The following is a 25129-nucleotide window of genomic DNA, read 5'->3' as shown; positions in this document are numbered from 1 at the left end:
CATCGCAGCAATAAATGTGGTGAGTACTTGGTACGTGCCTACCTTGGAGATGTTGGAATTTAAGGTGGACAGAAAGCTTACAGCTACAAATAGTGCTGTGGATATTATTTTCAGGTTAAAGGGTTTCTTTGTGATTCCCAAGCTCTTAAACTGCCAGATTTATCAGTTATATTAATGAAAAACATATTAAAAACAATTTAATGACACTGTATCAATACTGTTTCTGTATAGAATTTAACTTCAAATCAGATTTAAAAAGTCGTCTTAATCAGTCAAGTACAAATATTTCGTTACTGTACTTAAGTAGAATTTTCACGTATCTGTACTTAACTTCATTGATATTTCTGGAAACTTTTACTCCACTACATATCCTAAATAAAGTGTATACTTTTACTCCACCACTCCACTTTCCCCTAAGCATCTTCGTTACTTTTTTTTTTTTTTTTTTAGATTATGTTTTGGGCATTTTTAGGCCTTCATCGACAGGACAGCTGAAGAAACAAAGTGGGAGAGAGAGGGGGCATGTAGCAAAGGGCGCAGGTCGGAGTTAAACCCGGGCCTGCTGTGTCGAGGAGTAAACCTCTACATATGGGCGCCTGCTCTGCCAACTGAGCCATCCAGGCGCCCACATCTTCGTTACTTACAAGAAATGTTTTCGTACGTTGGAGTGAACATTTCTTTTTCACGACAAAATTTAAATTCTGTTGCTTTGTTGATGTCAGACTTTGAATTTGATATTTAAGAAGGTGTGGAAACCCTGTATATTATACTTCACTATAAGGAAGCCAGAAGTAGTTAAGTACATTTAATATCATAAATTACTTTTGATACTTAAGTACAGTAAATATCACATACTTTAAGACTTTTACTCAAGTAATATTCTAAAAAGTGACTTCTTCCAAAATCATTTTTTGGTAAGATACATGAACCTTTACTCAAGTACTGCTTGCAAGTAGCCTGACAAGCCAGACCCACATCAAGATGTTGGGTCTGGGAACTCACCATTGGCAGGGCTCAATCCGAGGGGTGGGATAAATGGTTGTCTTTCAAATTCCCTCTGCACGCAACAGGATAGAGCTCCAACCAACCAGAGCAACGCTAGTTGATAGATTAAACTTTTGCCGTATCCGGTCGGCAAAACTCCGAACACATCTTCCTTTGTTAAGAATGACTTCAGTGCCATTCTTTGTTCTTTTCTCAAAGAAAAGCTTAACTCGAAGTCTTCCAGAGTCGCGGCCAAAGCCGATTCCAAAGACCGCAGTTCGCCAGCAGCAGCAGCAGCAGCCATCGTCTTTGTTTTCAAGTAGCAGGGAATTCACGCGGAACCGTCGCAATTCTGCCTTCATTATGTTAACCCCGCCCACCGACTCTATACACGATGTGATTGGCCCGGCTAGAGTTTGGCTTTTCCAGCTTGCAAGCTAATGGAGAGTTGCTAGACGACCCTGGCTGCAAATTACATTTGCTGCCGCTAGGGTGCGTTTTGATTTCTAGGCTAGCTTGCAAGTACTTTATACAAGACTGGTCTTAATCCCAATGTTTGGTGTTGGTTAGTTTTTTGTTTTGCCTTTTTTGGGCTGTGTGCCTCTCAGCCCGGTGTTGCCGCCTTCGCCTCACAGTAGAAAGTAGCATCCACTCTTTGACAGCAGATCTAAAAGGCGCCATACTCTGCTCCCTACATTCTGCCTGTCAAGCTCTAGTCCACAGTGACAAAGGAAGGGCTCACAGAAAAACCATATGGTCCTATCTCAACTCTGCAAAGGCCAAGCGGTGAACTGACAGCTATTTTGAATTTTAGATTTTTAAATATCTCAGCTTTCAAAAAGTGTGCAAAGATGTCCCCTCAAAACAGTTTTTTTAGGTTGTCAAACTGTATAGACACATTTGTACCTATATTTACCTATTTTTGACAGCGTAGACATCAAACAGTGGCATACTTTGACAGATCCCTCCCACTGAAATGGCTCTGGCTCTGGCTTCTGACTCTGACACTCTTTATAGTGACATATTGTTTGATTTATTTTGTAAAAAGCAGTTTAAGGCAAAGAATGATTAGAATATTGACAGTTTCATTATGCATTGAAATATATATATATATATATATATATATATATATATATAACTGCATATCAATCAAAGCTGAAGTGACACTCACCATATTTTACATATATTACATATATGCACAGAATTTGGAGGCCAATTTCGTTATATTAGAATTGCTAGTTGTGAACAGGTTTGACACTCTGTGGACACATACGGAAGCCTGACCCATAATTCAACAACAGAATTGCGCAAATAAATAACATACACCATTACAGCAAGTAAAGGTCGACAGCTGCTTCCAGCTGTGACATGCAAAAACATCCTGCACAATCTGTTCAAACATACATTAATGATGTTTGCTGAATAATATTTGACCAGAGCGACTGCATTTCAAGCACAGCAGACACACCTTGACGTGACCCGTCATGGTGCATGCCAACAAAACTGTCAGTCATTTCTGTGCATTGAAAAGCCTACTGTTTTACCACTAATAAGCTGCTCGCTGCTGTTTATATGCTGCACAGTAGTGTGAAGTACAGTATGTGAGTTACTAGTGTGAATGGGGAATACAGGATCTGTTGACAGCTTGCTGGTCATTTCCTCAGTCCCTATAACTCCTGAAATATACTTTCCCACTACAAGTATGCTCCGCTGTTGCCTTATTTAATCTAAAAATAACCAATAATTCATACTAATCCTCTCTTTACACACAATACACATACAGTACAAAGATGCTAGTTAAAGCATTTCAGGGCAGGCCCTTGCAGACATGTATTAACATTTTAACAGTGTAAGCTTTAAATTGCTTCAGGCTTTTCATTTTTGCAGACATACAGAACAAATCATTAAATTTGCTAATTTGGTGACCTTGCAGGTTTTCATCCCTATACCTTGCAGCACAAGGCACAGATCTCATGGATGCCTACACGGATTTGTTGTTTAATCAAATTTTACAGTGACTGCTCCGCTTTATCTGTCCTTTTGGCTGATACCTGCTCCACTGTGGCTGTTTTCTTCTGCTTAGGTGTCAGGGAGAGAGGTTTTTTTGATTAATCCGTCATGTTGCTGAGGTGGAAGAACAGTGATTGTAGGTGGAAACCCAAACATTTGACCCTTCTGGTGGTTACATACTGTGCTGTGTGTGTGTGTGTGTGTGTGTGTGTATTGGGTATGTATGTCCGTGTGTACACCTATGTGTGAATGTATAGCTCTATGTATATGTCTCTGGATGGCTTGCTCATCTTTATGTATATTTTTATGGATACTAATATCCTTTTTGAATATACTGTATTATGTAGCCCACAGGGCCTAACCTTACAATCAAACAAGGCAAAGTTTTACGGAGCTGTCAAGTCCAGACAATAGAATGACAATGAAGCCAACTGGCAAGTTAAATGTTCTGACCTTAAACCAGGGTTGTCAAACTCAGTTTCAATAAGGGCCACACTGGAAAAAGAGAATCACATCCAGGGCCAGATATATAGTATATTTACATGCTTTGATTTCATCAAAAAACTCAGATATGTCAAAAATGTTGGAAAAAGTGACAAAACCATTTAAAAAAATGTCAGAAATGTTGGAAAAAGCACAAAAAAATTTGAAAAAAGCAAGAGAAATGTTGAAAAAAGCCCCCAAATCATCGGAAATAGCGTAAAAAATGTCGAAAAAGGTCGCAAGAATTTTGGAAAAAGCAACAAAAAGTAGGCGGGCCAAAATTTATTGTCAACCTAACTTCATTTTGGGGCCACATCAAAGTTTGTGAGGGGCCAGATTTGGCCCGCGGGCCTTCTGTTTGACACATGCACCTTAAACCTTTGATAAGCTACGTACAAATACCTGTATGTAAAAATTAGGGCTGTCAAAATGAACGCGATAATAACGAGTTGACACTAATGCCTTTTAACAGCACTCATTTTTTTGACGCGTGATTAAGGCGCGCACGTTCTGTGATTTGGGCCTCAGGCCTCTTTGTAGTTTGGGAAATCAGGAAGCAATGCAGCAGTAACGTTGTGGATGGCTAGCAGATAAAAAACCTCCTTCAGCAGAAATGGATAAAGAAAAGGGTCATTTGAATTGCAAGTTCAGTTTCAAAACTAAAGTTATTTGCATGTACTGTCGATGTGATTTGAGTTACCACCGGAGAACATTAAGGGCCCTATTTTAATGACCTAGCGCACGGCGTGAAGCGCCTAGCGCAGGTGCGTTTAGGGCGTGTCCAAATCCACTTTTGCTAGTTTAACGGCGGAAAATAGGGTCCGTGCGCCGGGCGCATGGTTCTAAAGGGTTGTACTTAGTGTCTTCATTAATTCATAGGTGTGTTTTGGGCGTAACATGCAATAAACCAATCAGAGATCATCTCCCATTCCCTTTAAAAGCCAGGCGCGTTTGGACCTTGGAGCATTGCTATTATGATGGAGGATTTGCACCGTAATATTTTTATTTGTAATCTTTTGCATGTTTGTGTGCTGCTGCACTTCCCTGTGTGTGTGTGTAACAAACATAGTGTGCGTGCGCTGTGCATAAGCCTAGGCACATTTTACTTATTCACTGTTAAAATAACAATGAAATGCTGTGTTATTGACTTTAGTTTTTGTTGGTCAATGGCGCGATCACTTCCTGCTACCTCAAGATAGCAATATGCCAAGAATTCACCTGAACACACCTCCCTGTAAGACAGGCACGCCCATGGGCGCAAAGATGGGCGCAGATGCATTTGCTATTTAAACGACGCGGGCGCTGGACGGGAAATTGACAACTGCATCGGTCTTAAACTAGCAAAGACACTCGCGTCGGACTTTGCGCTGCGCTGCGCCGGGTGGAAGATAGGGCCCTGAGTCACAAATACTACTTGCTGGCCAAGCATCGGCTGATGCAAAGAACCCTCCTCCCCCTCCTTAAAGGCCGGCCACGCTGGATAGTTTGCAACGGAGACGCATGGACAACGCTCCAAGCAACAGCCTTTCAACAACGATAGCACGAATGCACAAGGTCCATTTGTTTCGTGATGAGCTTCTTAAAAACAACGGGATGTTTACTTAACCTTTACGAGTGTAAAGCGGGACACTACATTGTGTTAGTATTACCAAGCAATGTTACATTCAGGTCAATATGCCCATCTGTTGTTGCTTAATGGGCTTGAGTTTGCCATATTATGCTTTCAACATATTTTTTTAGCATACAGTATACCTTTGAGGTTATTCTGGAGAATATTCTAGACAGTATTTGTCATCATCATTTTGGATTGTTGCAATAATAATAATAAACATTTTCATACAGCAAGCAAATTGTCTGCTCCAATGTTGATAAGAGCATAAAAACTTGAAAAATATCCCTTTTAAAGTACATTTAGAACAGATAAAAAAAAAGTGTGATTAATTTGCGAATAATCAAAACTTAACTATGGACAATCAAGCAATAAATCGTGATAAAATATTTCAATCGATTGACAGCCCTAGTTAAATTGTGTTTAATGGAACAATCAGCAGTTTAATTAATGGAAAGTTATATCCCAATCACATCTTTATATATGCTGTATGTATATTGATTTAATCTGATTTAAATGTATAACATCCTGAATTAAAGTGCTCATATTATGCTCATTTTCAGGATCATAATTGTATTTTGAGGTTGTACCAGAATAGGTTTATATGGTTTAATTTTCAAAAAACACCATATTTTTGTTGTACTGCACATTGCTGCAGCTAATCCTGCCTTATACTGACGGAAGTTGGAGAAACAGCTAGCTGATGTGGTATTAGCTAAAGTGGTTAGCACACACCAAATGTTTTGGCCAATGACGTAGACGGCCCTGCCGATTTTGAACAGCTCACCCGGAGACTGAAGGCAGGACACATTCAGAAACCGTATCTCACTCTAAACAGCATGGGTGGGTTTTTTTCCAAGTTTGTATGCGTGTGGAAGCACCAGAGACACAAAATAACACCCCAAATCCCAGAAAAAGTGATTTTTTTTCATAATATGGGCACTTTGAACATGTCAGTTTAAAAGCCTTATCAATTTACATATTGCTTATGAATTACCAAGATTTGCTGTTTGTTAGTACACTGGAAAATGTCGACCGAAATCACACAAGTGGAAGCATTACCTCATTCACAGTGATATTTGTTGATTGACACATGATTGACAACATATAATAAACTACCTGACTAAATAAAAAAAGATAAGGAGCATAAGAAAGGCAGCATGTGAGTGGAGAAAAACAAAGGAGAGTTTTATCGGATGTATGATTGACCTGACAAGTAATCAAAACAATATATTTTCGGAAAGATATATATATATATCTGAGGGCATTTACACAACTCTTCTGCTGACAGTACTGTGTCTCAGAAGGGCTTACTGTACTGCTTGCACACTGTTCAACAAAATTAACAGTACATTGAATGACATAGTTTTTCTAATTGCTGACAAAACAACTGCATGTAATGAATAACACAGTTCGAAGAAAGAGAAAAATGCTGCATTGAGAGGACCAGAGTGGAAGAAAAAAAAAAACAGTGGCCCATAGGGAAGTGAGAAAAGGTGAATCAGATACAAAAGCAATGAGGGATAAAAAGAAGAAAAGAAAACTAATAATAAAAGCCTTTTTTTTTTTTATTCCTAAAACTAAACACAACATTTTGCATGTTCTGTATCATAGCGTACATATACACACCTGTACACTTCAACAGACATACACCGCTGTTACATATTGCAATCTAATGCCTTGCTCATTTACAGTAGGTGTAACATTATGAGCCAGAGGCCGGAGACAGGTGAAGCCTGTTGTCCAAATCCCACTCCTGTTTTCTGCTTGGCTGGACTGTAATTTCCTGGGCTTTAGAGAGCAGGACACACTGCCCTGCACACTGGAAAACAGGTCTGATGTACACTTAGTCCCTGTATGTGGGCAAGAGATAAACCACACGCACGCACGCGCACATGCGCACACGCAAATGCACGCACACACACACACACACACACACACACACACTTCAACGCCACCACCTACTCCCTGAGCAAACAAACCTCTAGCCACCATAATAGCTTTTACCTTTAAGAAATATAACCACAGTACTTTCATGCTACAGGGTCATACTCCATTGCGCTCCACTGATGATGCCGCTGGTCTGTAATTTGTTATTTCACATGCGTAATTGTCCAGTTAACTATGTTTGCAACACTCTCTTCTCATGTCGAAGACACAGTACACACTATGTCAACTTTGCATCGGTTGTTCGGTTTCTCAAACAACTGCTTAGTTTTTTTTTTAAATACATCTTCCAATGTGAGCGAAGTTCAAATAGATTGAATGGCAAAAGAACTTTATTTTTTGAAACTCTTTTTACAGTGCAGTTCAGAGAGATCTTCCCTGAAGCTTGTTTTTAAGCCTTCCTTCAGGTCAGGATCATTCAACTCACAGCAGTGTCACTTCCCTGCTGTCCTTCCAGAAACCCCCTTACAACCCTGCAGACTTAATGCTGTGCCACTGCTCCCAGATAACCTGATTAAACAGTGAGCGCCCTGTTGCTCAGCCTCAGGCATTACCACTGCTAATTCAGCCTGTCCGCCGCCTGCTAAGGCACATGGCACAACCCCTAATGCTCTCTGCTTTAGTACCAGGGCAGCTTCTCTTTCAGCTGTAGAGACTGGAGACAGAAGCACTCTCGGTTTTATCCAGTAAAATGGCTGACATTGACCACAAAAGACAGGAAATGGGCTGCAATGGGTCAGTAGATTACAGGAATCTAGTCTGAGGGATGTACACAAGTAAATACAGTAAGAAAAGACAAAGTCATTGCTGAAAATGATAGGCCATCTAAAAATGAAAGCCCATTCATTATTTAACCACTCCTTTGTCAGCTGAAAGCCATTTGTTCAAGTTTGTAGGATCACAAAAGACACAGGAAGTTGCATTCAAAGTGTCATTGCAATATTTTCTTCAAACTGTCCAAATAAACAACCTTTTATTAATCCTGTTTACCACAGCATTCTGCAGAGAGATGTTTATTGTTACAATATGTTGTAACTTTTGACACATTGTAGAGCAAACCCTTTTCAGTGAGGAAAATATAGGCTCTTATAAGTTATGTCCCCATCAAGTTTTTTTGGCCCACATCCAGAGTCCTTTAATATTGAGTAGGGTGGCACGATATTGACATAATGTGATATTGTGATATCGATTATGAATATTGCGATATCGATATTAGTTTCAATATTTTTAAACATATGTAAAATTCCAAAAGTTATGGGAAAACGCATCAAAATAGATTCATAAATACAACACAAGGTTTATTTCAACTGACAGTCATATTGGACTGGTCCAACATGAATATATAAGTAAATAAGGACCATGTCTACAGAACAGGACATGTTTTACTGGTTGGACAGTATAAAATATATAAATAAGGACCATGTCTACAGAACAGGACATGTTTTACTGGTTGGACAGTATAAAATATATAAATAAAGAGAACAGGACACAACTTTTCTTTCGCTTCTCTGATTGGTTCCGTTTTGTTGTCTCTATCATTTTCTTCACTTACACTGTCACTCGAAATATGCACACATGTGGTACGTTCCATAGGGTTGTTCACGTAGTGGACCCGTGTGCTGACGTGTACTAACATGTGCAAGTGGCACGGTAACTGGCCAATGAAACATGATTATTATAGCGTTTCAAGCGGGCTCTAAATCAAACACAACTAAGCCACACAGTCAACGGAGGGGACGCAGCGCTCCACAAAATAAACAAAATATTGCACACTTATTGCGACACTTTCGATATAATATTGCGCAACGTGATATCGCGATAACACACTCAAGGCGCAACCTTAAAGTTACATAAAATTGAACTTAATTCCTGGTTTAAAACTATAAAGTTGAAAACTAAAAATGATTGATGACATGAATGAAAATGTACCATGGGAGGATGGACCTGAGGTGATCAGTTGGATCATTTGACTAGAAAACACTTATCTCTCTCTAGAATTGTTGGTGTCTTGTCACAGAGTAGAGCTTCTTCCCTCACAAATGATCTTTGGCCGAGTACAGACACCGACATGGAAGTTAATGAATATGTCATTTTAACTGGCGAAAGAAACGGTCAGTTATAAATGAGAAGCTGCTTCCTGGATGTTTTGTATACTGCTCTTTGCTAATAACAAAGAGAGCTTATTTGCCCACCAGGCAGTAAAACTAACCAACTAGGTCAGAGCAACTTCCACTGGCAAGCCCTAATCGTTTTCTATATTTGCACATTCAAATTTTTACTCACATTTGCGAGTAAAATGCTGTTGCAAAGGAGAGCAGCTTTGCAACACTAGAAAGGCTGAGACGGACAAAACACAGGCGGGCACGGTTGGGAGTAACACTTAATCAAGTAACGCAATTATAATTACTGAAATTAGTTTGTTACTCGCGTTACTCTCTTTTGTGAAACATGAACGCTTGCAGACAAGAAGACAGATAGGCCTACTTTAGCTGCGTCTGATCTAACGTCGCAGGACCTTATGGTGGCGCAATGATACACCAATCGAACAATGAGCATTAAACCACAGCATGGCCGATAGTGCGGATAGAACAAGGGGGTAAGCCAGCCTCTGCAAAGCGTAGCTCCTATGGCGCCATTTTGTTGCTATCAAGCCATCACCCGCCGTTAGCATCCCATTGACTGCCATTCTGCGAATAACTTTACATCTGAAGAGTTTAAAGACTATATTTGTCCATTGTTTATTTCTAAAGAAACACAACAATGTATAAAAGGCTCCATTACCTTGTATCTCACGTTATGGCTCCGTAGCAGACGTTTTTGTAAAAATAGGCTAACGATTGTGTCATAACCACGAGACTTACTGTCGCGTAGTAGAGGAATTACTGTATAGTACAGGAGAAGGTCGCAGGCAGTTTTGACTTACATTAGCTGTTTAAGTTTAATTACTAATGTTAACTATCATTTTAGTGATCGATAATTAGCCTGTGCCTATGTTATCTCCTTACATATACCTACGCTCTCCGTCTCTGCAAGATTGGGAATGATTGAGAGTTCTCTTGGCACAGCTACCAGAAGACTTCCAACTTTCAGACAGGTTGCTCACCTCACATCTACTTCGTCAAGCTCAGTTGGAGGCTGCGCAGTAACTCTCAGCCATCGCAGCAAAAGTGCTTCTAATATCCTGTACTTCACTGGTCTCCGTGGAAAACAACGGCGTCACTTTGTCTACTTCTTTTACTGTCTATGGGATAGAATGAGCTTTCTCTCCTGGAAGTATGGACATTGTAAAATGATAACGAATGAGGCAGTTTATCATTTAGTCTTCTTTACTCTGAACTCCCGATGCAAGTAACAAGTGAGCAGTGACACACACGTTTTGGGTGCTACCGTATATATCACAGTATATGCGCAGGCACATTCTAACTACCGTGTGTATCACAGTATATACGCAGGCACATTCTAACTACCGTATATTTCGAAATTAAAGACAAAAGTGTAGTGGTGAGTTGTCAATTATGTGCAGGTGTAAAGAACCTATTCACATCTAAGAGTAGCAATTTATATCTTATGAAGCACCTCTTGAAGCAACACGCTTCGACAAAGCTAGTAGCGAAAGACCCCAGCCCTAACGGATGATGAAGGCGCCACTCCATGCAAACAACCAAAGCTAGATTTCACACAGACTGCAGTGCAGCCAATCACTTTTATTTCATTGGGCCTAATGTGGTAAAAAAAAAACACTGTAAAATGACTGAGACAGTTGTTATTTCGTTTCAAGTATTAAAAGGGACTTTTGTACTACTGCTTGATTTGAAGGCCTGTTACCCTGTTGATTACAATAAATAGGTCTAAAAATTATGTTTGTGTTTGACTGTTCAGTACTGTTCATATTTACATTTAAAAAGCAGACATAAAAGTAACTTAAAAGTTACTTTCCCTAGTAACTAATTACTTTTGATATACAGATAATATAGTAATTGGTAAAGTAATTCAATTACTTTTAAAAGAAGAAACTATACAAATAAAGAAGTAACTAATTACAAATTTTCAGTAACTTGCCCAACACTGCCGGGTCCAGTAAAGAAAGGATCAGCATTTTGATCAGGTTTATTTCAGACAATTTGGTCCAAAACATGTCCTAATCAAGACTCAGGTCTTCTCAAGTATAAATATGAACTTTTGAAACTTAACACAACTAGTCCCTTAATGTGAGTAATAACACAAAACTAAATCACAAAATGACAATTGACAATCGTGTGATGTGCACTGCGACCTACAGTAGACTAGATGCTGGTGGTCAAGTCATCTTTTCAAACATGTCTTTTCAAACAGATATGAATGATGTTTTTTACTTAAGGAGGCTAATGAGATACCTGTACAGTAATTGCACACAGCTGTCTTGTTGATGGCATAGTTCAGTCCAGATATATGCACCATATATAGTCCTCCTCTATGGACAAATATAAAACATTACGAAAGAATAGCGACGGAGACAGTAGCAGACAGGTAAGCCTAGTTTTCCACCAGCTTTCCAAACAGTACATTCAGTGCCAGACCAAAGGAGATTGAATTATACCTTAGAAGATGAAGGGGGCTATTTTGTACCATGATACACCAGGGAGAGCCTTTGTGAGTCTTTCAACACCTTTCAGAAGCAGGATTATTATTTTTTTATCTTGCCAGACGGCTAGCTGAATGAGAGATCTTTTCTATCATTTTCTATCTTCTCTATACTTTTAACTCCCCCCACTCTTTCTCACCTTCCATCTTTTGTTCAATCATTCTCCCTCTAAAGACAATCTATTTATATCTTCTTTGACATTCCAAGGGCTTCTTTTCTTTTGATGTAATGAGGAACATTTCCGATCAGTGACTCTGGGGTAAGAGACAGAGAAAGAAATCCACACATAACACAATCCAATATTCCAAGAGCAGTTTTCGATTGCTATAGAGCGCATTAACATTTTTTTTTTAAATCATTTACAGTTTCTGAAATGTTCATGCTAATTATGGCTAGTAATAAGGGTTTTTAAATTAATTTACACTGGCTTTATAACTACAAAGATTTAGGGCTGGTTGCTGAAACATGGATTACAAGATTTCATTTTCAATAAAAATCTCCATTAATGGAAGGTTTTTAGTGCACAATGTGCCCTATTCACGTCTTAGCAACCAGCCGGAGTACTTGAGATGTTATTGCGATCAAAATAGACTAATATGATAATATTTGGGTCATGGGGTGTGCACTAAATCAAAACAAATTACTTACTGACCTGAACATCCTGAACCAAACATATTGAGACAAATACATGTACTATTATACCCCTCACATAGATTTAGCTGTTGCCTAGTCTCGCATCGCCAGACCTTCCTCTACAGCGCTGCGGAGGATGGTCTGGCTAGTCCACACAGCATTGCGGGATGAGAGAAAAACGTGCTCTGGTTTAATGGCATTTCTTTAAACCAATCACAATCGGCGGCCCTAAGCGCCAGATGGAGCCACGGTGCCGCTGCAAAATAGTCTCGGGAAGGAACTTGTTTTGGTGGAACACGTGTACGTTCAAAAGTTGTTTTAGTCGTGCAACAGAAAACTCAGATTGGACAGATAGTCTAGCTAGCTGTCTGGATTTACCCTGCAGAGATCTGAGGAGCAGTTAACCATAGTCCTCAGAAATCCACCGGAGTTTAAAATTCCAACACAAAGAAAGCGGAGTGTAGCGGACATCTGGCCAAAAAGAAGGACATCATGTGGAATTTCGGGCAGCACCGGAGCAATCCCGGAAGTGGAACGTTGTGGATATAGACTAGCTGTTGCCTAGCTTTAGTCCATGTGTTACAAGACATGTCAAACAATTTGGCAGGCGAGCCAGATGGTTTGTTACACAGAACCATCTGAGAAGCCGTCATTTGAAAAAGGGCAGGCACTTTCAGAAAAAAGTGGTCAGTGGAAGGTGATTGGATGAACAGTTTGTTTGTCACGTGATCTCGTGATATTGCGATAATCCAGCTGCCGTGCAAGGTAAATGTTTTCAGCGTGTGGCTGTAATCTGCATACCTTTTCTTTTCAATGTCCTGCCTAGGCCATGACTACACACACATTTAAGTCAGTAGACTTTATCCCCTGGGCACTATGAATGTCACTATAGTTTAGTCTGGATTTATGTTGTGGACCAAGTAACAGAGGGAACAACATTGACATCCCTAGAGAGATGCAGCTATCATGGCTAAATATGGTTTGGCAAAGCCCTAATCTTGTATTTTAGAAATGTGGGGAGTTTTTGGGTTAACTGCTTTAGCTTTGATGAAACAAAGTTGTGGTTTCACGTTGTGGAAAAATGTGGTCTTCAGCAGAAAACTCTCGGCCAGTCCCAGTTGGTCTTCCCGTGTCTCTCAGAGAGTTATGGTGAGAGCATGAATCAAACTTGGCAGCTGTGCTTTCTTCTTGACAGCCTGCTTCCATGGGTTAATTTCATTGGTATAGCATGAGTCAAGGTTTTGAAGGTAGATGCAGCTGATGTGTACGGGATCGGTGGATTAACATCCTCGTTTCCCAGTGGGTGTCTCTAAGGGAAGCTCATGCTTTGAGGTCTGTGCTTTGAGAGGAATAGAGGAAACGTTGAAATTCTTTTGGGAATTTAGAGAAAAGAAACATCCCTGTTGTTATTACAGCTCACTTTACTATAGAAGGTGTGTGAAAATGTAGGCAGTGAGTGCATCATACTGATCAAATGAGAAAATGAGATTCAGCAAATGAGCTGAATCTCTGTGATGTTTGTCTTTGTGGCTTTAACAAAATGAAAATATATTCTACTAAGAAACTTCCTTGAAAGATTATGCCATTTCCGATAGCATATGCTGTATTTCACCATGACTGTTTTGAGATCTAACGGTCAGTGGCACTGCCAGCTTCCCGTTCTGTCCGCCATGTCAAGATTTACTGTGAAGATCTGTGTCATCGATGCCTCTGACCCACCCTGGGGTTCTTCTGTTTTCTAGATATTCCTGAGCTGACCAATCAAACTCACTCTGCTGGAGCTGCACATGAAAGCATTTGAGCAAGTTTCAAAGTGATCAGATTATGTCCAAGGGAGAGCATTGAGGATGGTTTGAGGACTGTGGACTATCTGAACTGTGTTACGGCAGGACCGGGTTCTACTGGGTGGAGCGCTGATAAAGGCTGAGCCACAGGAGTTTTTGGGAGGTTCTGAGAACTATTCACCTTGGTGCTACTGCAGAGTAGTTGAACTGGGATATTAAGAAAGCGCCAGGCAGGCACTTCTCCGGGAACCATCACCTTATTGTGGTGGAGAGGTTTGTGTGTCCCTATGAACCTGAGGGCTGTGTTGTCTGGAGCTTTGTGCTCCTGGTAGGGTCTCCCAAGGCAAAGTGGTCTCAGGTGAGGGGCCAGACAAAGAATGGTTCAAAAACCCTATGAAAAAACGAGGTAGAGATGATGTGACCCTTCCCGGAGGAAGCCCGGGGCCCCCGTCTGGAGCCAGGCCCAGATGGAGGGCCCAGATGGAGGGCCCGTCAGCGAGCGCCTGGTGGCCGGGTTTGCCACGGAGCCCGGCCGGGCACAGCCCGAAAAAGCTACGTGGCACCTCTCTCTCCAACCCATGGGCCCACCACCTGTGGGAGGAACCGCTGGGGTCGGGTGCGCTGCCACATGGGTGGCAGTGAAGGTCAGGGGCCTCGACGGACCAGACCCGGGAAGCAGACGCTGGCTCTGGGGACGTGGAACGTCACCTCTCTGTGGGGGAAGGAACCGGAACTTGTGCGGGAGGTGGAGCGCTACCAGTTGGATCTGGTGGGGCTTACCTCTACGCACAGTCTCGGTTCTGGAACCATACTCCTGGATAGGGGTTGGACTCTTTTCTTCTCCGGAGTTGCCCAGGGTGTGAGGCGCCGGGCGGGTGTGGGGATACTCACAAGCTCCGGCTCAGCGCCACTACGTTGGAGTTTACCCCGGTGGACGAGAGGGTCGCCTCCCTACGCCTGCGGGTTGTGGGGGGGAAAACTCTGACTGTTGTTTGTGCGTATGCACCAAACAAGAGCTCGGAGTATTCGGCCTTCTTGGAGACCTTGAATGGAGTCCTGTATGGGGCTCCAGTAGGGGACTCCATAGTTCTACTGGGGGACTTCAACGCGCACGTGGGAAATGATGGAGACACATGGAGAGGCGTGATTGGGAGGAACGGCCTCCCTGATCTAAACCAGAGTGGTTGTTTGTTGTTGGACTTCTGTGCTAGTCATGGATTGTCTATAACGAACACCATGTTCGAACATAGGGATGCTCATAAGTGTACTTGGTACCAGAGCACCCTAGGCCAAAGGTCAATGATCGATCTTATAATCGTTTCATCTGATCTGAGGCCGTATGTTTTGGACACTCGGGTGAAGAGAGGGGCAGAGCTGTCAACTGATCACCATCTGGTGGTGAGTTGGGTCAGAGGGTGGGGGAAGACTCTGGACAGACCTGGTAAACCCAAACGGGTAGTGCGGGTGAACTGGGAACGTCTGGAGGAGGCCCCTGTCCGACAGACTTTCAACTCACACCTCCGGCGGAGCTTTTCGTGCATCCCTGTGGAGGCTGGGGGCATTGAACCCGAGTGGACAATGTTCAAAGTTTCCATTGCTGAAGCTGCGGCGGGGAGCTGTGGTCTTAGGGTCTTAGGTGCCTCAAGGGGCGGCAACCCACGAACACCGTGGTGGACACCGGTGGTCAGGGAAGCCGTCCGACTGAAGAAGGAGTCTTTCTGGGATATGTTATCCCAGGGGACTCTGGAGGCAGTTGCAAGGTACCGAAGGGCCCGAAGGGCTGCAGCCTCTGCCGTGAAAGAGGCAAAGCAGCGGGTGTGGGAAAAGTTCGGAGAAGACATGGAGAAGGACTTTCGGTCGGCACCAAGGTGCTTCTGGAAAACCGTTCGCCACCTCAGGAGGGGGAAGCGGGGAACCATCCAAGCTGTGTACAGTAAGGATGGGACGCTGCTGACCTCAACTGAGGAGGTAATAGGGCGGTGGAAGGAGCACTTTGAGGAACTCCTAAATCCGACTAATACGCCCTCTATGGTAGAGGCAGAGCTGGAGGATGATGGGGGATTGTCGTCAATTTCCCTGGTGGAAGTTGCTGAGGTAGTTAAACAACTCCACAGTGGCAAAGCCCCAGGGATTGATGAGATCCGTCCAGAAATGCTTAAAGCTCTGGGTGTGGAGGGGTTGTCTTGGTTGACATGCCTCTTCAACATTGCGTGGAAGTCGGGGACGGTGCCTAAGGAGTGGCAGACCGGGGTGGTGGTTCCCCTTTTCAAAAAGGGGGACCAGAGGGTGTGTGCCAATTACAGGGGTATCACACTTCTCAGCCTCCCCGGTAAAGTCTACTCCAAGGTGCTGGATCGGTTCGCAGCCGAGTGTGAAGCGGCTGGGATGAGGATCAGCACCTCTAAATCTGAGGCCATGGTTCTCAGCAGGAAACCGATGGAGTGCCTTCTCCAGGTAGGGAATGAGTCTTTACCCCAAGTGAAGGAGTTCAAGTACCTTGGAGTCTTGTTCGCGAGTGAGGGAACAATGGAGCGGGAGATTGGTCGGAGAATTGGCGCAGCGGGTGCGGTATTACACTCGCACCGTTGTGACGAAAAGAGAGCTGAGCCAGAAGGCAAAGCTCTCAATCTACCGGTCAGTTTTCGTTCCTACCCTCACCTATGGTCATGAAGGCTGGGTCATGACCGAAAGAACGAGATCCAGGGTACAAGCGGCCGAAATGGGTTTCCTCAGGAGGGTGGCTGGCGTCTCCCTTAGAGATAGGGTGAGAAGCTCAGTCATCCGTGAGGAGCTCGGAGTAGAGCCGCTGCTCCTTCGCGTCGAAAGGAGCCAGTTGAGGTGGTTCGGGCATCTGGTAAGGATGCCCCCTGGGCGCCTCCCTAGGGAGGTTTTCCAGGCACGTCCAGCTGGGAGGAGGCCTCGGGGAAGACCCAGGACTAGGTGGAGGGATTATATCTCCAACCTGGCCTGGGAACGCCTCGGGATCCCCCAGTCGGAGCTGGTTAATGTGGCTCGGGAAAGGGAGGTTTGGGGTCCCCTGCTGGAGCTGCTACCCCCGCGACCCGTTACCGGATAAGCGGAAGAAGATGGATGGATGGATGGATGGATGGCCAGGCAGGCAGAGTCCCTTTGAATTCACCACCTCAGCAAAGGGAGGACTACTTGAATGGCTCAGGAGGAGCCGAATGCTGAGTGAATGTGAAATGAGGCGATGGCAGTGCAAAGCAATGGAGACGCTTCCATATGCATGACTCGTGCCCTTTTCACCATTTCCCTTTTTACTCTTCCTATTCTTGTCTGTGTTTAAGTTTGTGATAAAGCATCCCCGGCTCAGATACCTTTTCCTCTACTTCTGCCACAATAAGCCAAGTGTCCAATTGACTGGGGCTTCAGCTCACACCACTGCCTATATATGGCCTCCCTTTTATCAACCTAGCTTCTCATCTGGGCACAAAGGCCTTTTTAAGATTCAAAGCTAGGAAATATCCTCGGAGACAGACGTGAGGAGAGGGAAAGTGAATAACATAATGTTTGATTCTACATACATTTAGGTTGAAACAAGCCAAAGGCTTTCAGAATGATTCCCCCTTTGAACAGTTCAGTTACAGTTGCACATCCTTGTCTATGTTTGCGTGTGTCAGCATGCATGTGTGTGGCATATTTAAAAGAGTGCTTTTATGTATCATTGATTCCTCTTGTCCATGTGTTGAATAATAATGGCTCTGAATTCGTTCCATGCTGAAAAGGATCAGGCCACACTCCTCTTACACTAAGGTTGTGTCAGTTTAAAAAAAAGGATAATATGTATGAGGTCTAGCACTATTCAAGCAAATGGTATGTCAACAAGAAGCCATACATTCGCGAGGAAACCCTTTTGTAGCAACATCAATAGAAGATATTTACAATGTAGGATCCATTTGGAATAAATGAACCATGGTTTAGAAGCTTAGCCTTTTATTTAGAAAAAGATTGCGACCTCCCCACCATGGAGAAGTGTCAAGGTCTCAGTGTGATAATGATCACAGCTCTCTGAGAAAATTGCCCTGCTCAAGCTTCTCTGACACAGTCTCAGGGCAAAAAGGAAAGTGTCCACTGAGACCTCTAATGTAAACAGACAGGATGGCTTGTAGTCACAGATCTACAGTCTGAAGCTGGGGCCAGGTCAGCCAATAAACTCCGAGCTAATGGTCACAGAGTTTATCATCTCGGCTGTGACTGACTGCCGCTGATCTGGCACGAGCAGGGCCCATCTTCTCCAATTCTCCCTGCCTTAAATAAATAATTTTCCCTCCAAATGAAATCACTGCCTCCTCTTGCACACATAGATGCTAATTTTCAACCTGAGAAAATATTTCGCTCTGATCTGTGGTAGAGACAAAATAGCCTGCTCATTTTGCTAACAGGCAAGTGATGAGCCGTGTGAGGTGTGCAATGCAATGCCTCTGCTCTGACTTAAACTTCCCAAACTAAGGGTCATTTTCTTTGCACATTGGTGCAGAAAGCATCAATACCTTTGAATGAATTCAATTGAAGGCATAATGTAGTAAGACATGTATAATTTTATAAAGTTATGTAGTTATATTCTTAAACGTTGTCAGTTCCCCAGAGGTAAACTGGTGACAGTGGCATATATATGTGCAGTGTAACTTATATGCTGAAAGGTAATTTGTTCTCAAAAGACCTGTCCACATATATATGGAAAAAAATCACTCTTACACCCTTTTTTATGTCTGTCATGCACCAGAGTTATTGTAGTTTTGCATTTTTCAGTAGTTTTTATTTTTATTTCGTTTTGACTTTTTGTTTTCAAATTTAGTTTAGTTTTAATTAGTTTTAAAAGCGGGTTTGCTAGTTTAGTTTAGTTTTTATAGTTTAGTTGTTAAATATGTATTCACAATGTATTCAACAATAACACCGGTACATAAAATGTGCATATGGTCATAAATATGTAAACAGTCTACACAAGACGCTGCCGCAAGTGCAAAATGTACAAGTGACGTGTTCCAGGAAAACAACTAAATAGACACAGACTAAAGAAGACACACATGAACAGGTGTTTTGAACTTTGGTTCGAGTAAAGTGGCGAACTTTTTGAAGTCAATTGACTCACACAGTTGTGTAGACATCCCAGTATCAATCCACATATTAACCCATACTTCCTCCCGCTTCTGGTGTTCCTGCGTATGTATTAACCAGCAGCTATCAGGTCGCCGGTGAAAGCCCTCCTGTAGTGTTCTCTGTCCTACGGTTGTCTCGCTGTCTGGCCCTGTAACGTTACCGGGGTTAGCTTCTGTTTCAGGGGAGGGGGGGGGGGTTGGTGCTTTCCTTTACCTTATTAAGGTAAGCTAGGTTAGCCTCCTTATGCGCGCTTCTCAAATGTACTTTCAAATTCATGGGATTTTTCCCTTTAATAAATTTGTCCACATATTTTACCACCTTCCATTGCAAGGCACTTGCTTTTATCTGACGCAGTCATAATCAAATAGGACGCTTTCTTCAGACTGTCGGTACCGCCATGACGCCAGGAGAGGGGCATGGACTATGCTGTGTTCAATTTGCCATGGAATGTCGGAATTTCTGGGTTCCCAGTCGGAAACTGTATATACTGTATGTCTAAGGTCGTAAATGTCAACTCTGAAAGATATATTTGCTCTTTGAAAGACATTGACAAAGATGAAAACTAAGGACATTTAATCTATAATTTTGTTTTATTTTAGTTTTGCAAACAGAAAGTACAGTTTTAGTTAGTTATCGTTTTTTTTTGTAATGCCTCGTTTTTATTTTTATTTCAGTTAACGACCCACCTAGTTTTCCTTATTTCGTTCGTTTTCGTTAACGATTATGCACAGTCAAAATCCATTATGCAAAGATCTCTAAGAAGAAAGGAAGGGGGCATACTGTAGGTGAGGCTTTGCACAAGCATCCATCTAATGAGGACCAGTTAGAATTATTTATACACAGTGCAAAAAGAGCCATTAGAGGAGAACTGGCACCTACAGTAATCGCAGTGCAAAGATGAGTGTCGAGTGGGAAAAGGTACGCTGCTTTTTACCAAATTCTATTTGATGAATATTCCCATTGTTGCGAGGTCAACTGTTTAATCAGACTCAGTCTTTCACATGAAGCCTGCAGGGTAAGAAAAATGTTCTTTGTAAAAGATTACGGCTTTGAGACAAGGTTTAAAAATGATGATGCCATTTTTTACCATGTACATATACTTCAGGCAAAATTGCTTCTCCGTGCTTTTGGCTGAGTTACATCAAAACACTGAGCTACTGTAAGTCAAATCTCAAAAGTATATACTTTTTAAATATATGGTTAGTCAGTAAAAAGTAATGCAGGCAGGAAGCAGATATAGAGGAAAAAATAGCTCTGTCCCAATTTGGCATCACATACAGCATGCTATGTATCTTTAAAGTATACTATTTTTGCAGTTAGTGTTTGTTGGTGCCTTATTATTTTGATATAACAGGGGATTTAATATATTCACAGATGTCAATCAAACTATGGAACCAGTGCAAACAGTGTTGTTAAGTAGGAGGAGTTATTTTCATGGTTCCATCTGTAAATGTCACATTTATTTCCTATAATGTTATGTGACTCACAATCGAAACACCCCCCATGGCTTGAATGTGCACAAAACCCTCCTGGTTGAATCATCAGTGGGTAACCGTGTTAGAAAATATCTGGTTCTTTGGTGAAAAGTCAAAACAAAACCTGGTTAGAGAAGGTAATTATGACTCCCTGAGGTGCATTTAGGCAAGAAACACTCGACCACAGAGCAGACAATATTGTTACATGTCGCAATAATGATGGGCAGTAGCTAAAAATTGCACTTTTTAGAAAACCGATGTTACAATCTGCAGCTTCAGTCAATTCACTTTCAGATTCTGCGTCAGTTTTGTGTGATTTTGGCAACGATGATGCCGAGTTTTGTTCGCAACAGCAATGTTGTTCTGGACTGTTCGTCTGGGGAGTGTGATCTGTGTTTTCTACTGCACAAGAGGCGTGATCAACGGGCATAATTCAAATGACTCTGTACGCAATTGGATAGTCCTTCAACCAATCAGACCTTTGCAACAACGGGGTTTGAGCTAGCTGGTAAATTAGGCTTTTACCAAAGCCGGTCGGTAGTAAGGCAAACACATCCTTCTTTTGTAGGAATTGTTCCAGGGCAAGTTTCTGTTCCGTTTTCAGAGCAAACTTACCTTTGAAATCTTTTAAAACAGCAGCGACAGTGGCATCAATGGGTTGCTGCGCTTTGGTGGCCGCCATGTTGAATGTAAACAAAAAGCTGCTTGGTCGCTCCTCTATCGTCATCGTGTTAAACCCACCGAGGTGGATAAGCCAGTTTGTGATTGGTCCCCGCAGATTTGTAACAGAAGCAGGATAGAAAAATGTACAGGTTTCCAGCCTGAGCTGCAGGGCGAAATCAAATCGCCGGCAGATCGGGCTGGGTTTACCCAGTCTAATGATGAAGCGTTTCGCATTCGCTACAGCTCTGATTTGAACCTCGGACTGGCTTTTTCTCCATAGCAATGGGTGCCGAGGCTTGTGGGTAGTGTGGTATTTAGAGCCATCCACCGTACCAAACTGATGGCAAAACATGATTTCAAAACAGGTGGTCATCTAACACATTGTTACATTATCTGGGAGACTCCCATGATTCTGTGTTGAGGAATATTGAGGATATCACTCATTGGAATTGAAATGCAACTCTATTAAATTTAACAAAGAGCATTTTCTTTTCTTTTTTTTAATGTTCAATTTCGTATTATTTCTGAGAACTTCCTGAAGTTGTCTAACAACCATGTGCAATTTAGTAGCTGTAAGTCCCTTTAAACTTTCCCCTGTGCATCACATAGCTTCCATCAACAATACTCTACCTAGTTTCCTGTACTCTGCATACTAATATCTTTGAGCATACTAAATGATTTCACATTGTCTTCTTTCTTCGCGAATGCACTGCATACCCAACCCCCTGATTAGAACATGTGCTATGAATGCAGTATGGAATCGCCGCGCAGCTAAGATATTTGCATGTCATGTACAAGGATGCTCAAGGAAAGTCATACAAATCAAAAGCTGTTCATGGCTGGCTTTGTTTGAAAGATCACAGCGTTTTCCTTTGCTGTGAGATGACGTGTGATTGTTTATGTATTCCCTCTGCCTGCCAAACAGGTTATCGCTGTGTTGTTGGTGTGATCGCCCATTCAAATGAAGTGATGCTAGGCACCTCGCAGCTAATGTTCTCATTACAGCTCAGACATGCTGAGAAGAAAAGCTAGACTGCATGCATGTGCTAATGCGTGTGTGTTTGCATCTATGTGAGTAACTGAAGTCATGTACAGTATGCTTGTTGGCACAGGACTGTAGTTCTTTTGCATTGCAGATCCCTGCACGCTTGTTTCAGCCTTATAATTTAGTATGCCTCTTAGTGTGTGTGTGTGTGAGCCTGTGTGTATGAGCGCATCAGTGGATAGGATGAAAGTACATGTTGGGTTGAGAACACCATTAGTTCAGAATCAGCAGTTCTGCAGGATGGAGACAGAGGGGCAAATGGTCCCTCTCATGAAGAGCCTCCCATGCTATATTCTCAAGGCAGAGAGAGGGAGCGGAGGATAAGATGATGTATGAAACCATTAGGCCCCTAACACCTAAAACACTTAGTTCAGCTGCATGTGTGCCATTACTGCCTTTACGCTATATGCTCCAGGTTCCATGGTGACCGACAGATAGGAGGACAAAGGAAGAGGAAGACAGAGGAGCTAGATAGAGGCGGAGGAGTGGGATGACCCGTGTGATAGAGAGGTTGCGTGATGTCATACATTACTGATAGGAAGAGGGAAGGCCGGGTAATGTGATGCTACAGATAAAGGAAGAAACCTCTCTGGCTCACTCTCTCTTTCTCTGATGAATCTCTCCAGCCCTGCTCCAGTGCTAATAAAGGAAGTGAAGTGATCTCTTTAGCCACAGATTAAGATTGGACTGGAGGTAATGCCATTACGTATGGTATCTTCATAGGATACAGATCGCTGACTTCATAGAGTGCACAGCCCCATCTGCAGATGGGATTAATAGTAGCATACATGCTTCGTTCATATCAAAAGTGATCCCAATCTTGTGACAATCAGTATAGGCAACATGCAGGCTATTATGCGTCCATTTGCATTCTGAAGTGCAGTTTTGTATGCACACTGTGGGTATGTTCATTTTTTTCCAGTCTGTAGCCTCCATTAATTCATTGTACCCAAATATGCTAGATATAGCGCTTTAAAATCAATACCACATTCTTTCTAAGACACTCATTTGTATAATTAAAGTAAACTAAAGAAACCGCCGCTGAGAAAACCTTTCTTAATAAACAAGATAAAGCCAACCAGTCGTCTCAACCGTCGTTTTTTATGGTAATCACACTAAGCTGTCCCAATTAATTTGACAGCGGAAGGCTACTTTTAATAAGGCTACATGTGTTCTGTCAATTTGGATTTTTGCTCGTATTTACGAGCAAATGTGTCTCCAATGCTCCCTGTATTAGTCAGGAAAGCGCTATTCTTGTGCATCGTGAACACCCTGTTTTGACATCTGACCAACTGCTAGCCGCAAGCAAGTGGAGCTTGTCAACAATAAATAGGAGTGCAAAAGAGAGGTGTGTGTTGAAGTTATATTGAACCCGAGACCAGAGTTACTATTATTATACATAACAACTGAACAACAATGCAGTTGGTTAGAGTCAGTTGATGCAGAGCATATTTTATACCTGTACACTTTAGTTGCATTGTTATCTTAGGTATGTATTTTGTAGGCTAAAACTTGTTGTATTTAATATTTAAGTAGGCTGACCATAGGATAGTGGGTTTTCCCACTCTGGATTAAAAGATGCGGGGGGGGGGGATGACTAGCAAAACTGCAGAGTAGGGAGAAGCTGAATGCATAAATATGAGATGTGGGCTGATGGAGGATGGTGGAGGAGCAGACAAGGTGAAAGAGGAGGAGAGGAGGAGATGAATAACTGTACTGAAAGGCTGAACGGTTTGATCTGTATATCTTTAAGTGCTGTAAAGGAATTTAGAGAGTCATACATATGCAGGGACACAATTTATTCAAGTTTCAGGGGAAGTAAGAAATTGTCAGAGAATATAACCAAATGTAGTGAAGCGTTCCCACCAGATACTCACAAACACATTCATTTCTGTTGCGTGGATGTTTGAGTTTGAGTGATTGCATGGCCAGTATTAAAACTACCCATATTGTGTTTTTTAAAGATAATGTTTTTGGCATGTTATGCCTTTTATTTGATAGTGACAGTGGAGGGAGGCAGGACAGAGGGAAATAACATGCAGCAAGTAGTAGTAGTAGCTGTAGTAATCACTCGGCTAGCGAGCAAATGTTAATGTACAATATGCTTGATAGATATTAAGGAACAGATAATTTAATTATTGTAATCCAGGGCCATGTTATTTGTCTTAAGACAAATGTTGAAAATGCAGCTACAGTATTATGCATCATTGTCATTTGTAGAGAGAGGTACAGTAAACTGCAGTGATGTTTGTAGGGGACGTTAAATCTGTTTTTCCAAGTGTGGCTGTGTTTTCATTAGAAGGCTGGTGGGATAATTTTGTAGCAGACTGCAGAAGAGCACATCCAGTCAACTACAATTTTCGAAAGATAAGAGTTACACCCAGAACACAAACTTCATTGCAGAAAAATAAACTTCTTTATCTTTTCATCCACACAGCTGGAAGTTTCAACTACAGACTTTGCTGGGAACCTTGTCGAGGGACCGGCCCTACTAGTGATCACTGTCATCGACCAAAATGACAACCGGCCCATCTTCAAAGAGACGCGCTACACAGGAGAGGTGCTCGAGGGATCCCCTACAGGTAGGTGACACTGTTATATTGAAGGACTCTGGAGAGAACTGGGCTTTTATTGGATTTAGTTGGACAGCAATATCACACACACACTGTGATTGTTACACTTGAGATGTCTCTGATCTTAGGATCTTAAATGTGGTTTGTATGTGTTGTCATGGCGATGGAGTCAAATGCACATGCC

At 42.2% G+C, this 25129-nt stretch overlaps 1 protein-coding gene across 2 annotated transcripts in view; it reads left to right on the top strand.

Moving 5' to 3' along the window:
* cdh13 (cadherin 13, H-cadherin (heart)) overlaps window positions 1-25129 on the top strand; it is a 413558-nt gene that overhangs the window by 199841 nt on the left and 188588 nt on the right. For both annotated transcript variants that reach the window (XM_036002865.1, XM_036002866.1), the window contains exon 7: window positions 24810-24954. In XM_036002865.1, coding sequence (XP_035858758.1) covers window positions 24810-24954 — 145 coding nt within the window. The remainder of the gene's footprint in view (window positions 1-24809; window positions 24955-25129) is intronic.

Source organism: Sander lucioperca, chromosome 7, assembly GCF_008315115.2.
Source record: "Sander lucioperca isolate FBNREF2018 chromosome 7, SLUC_FBN_1.2, whole genome shotgun sequence".
Lineage (NCBI taxonomy): Eukaryota > Metazoa > Chordata > Actinopteri > Perciformes > Percidae > Sander > Sander lucioperca.
This window is presented reverse-complemented; position numbering and strand designations above follow the sequence as displayed.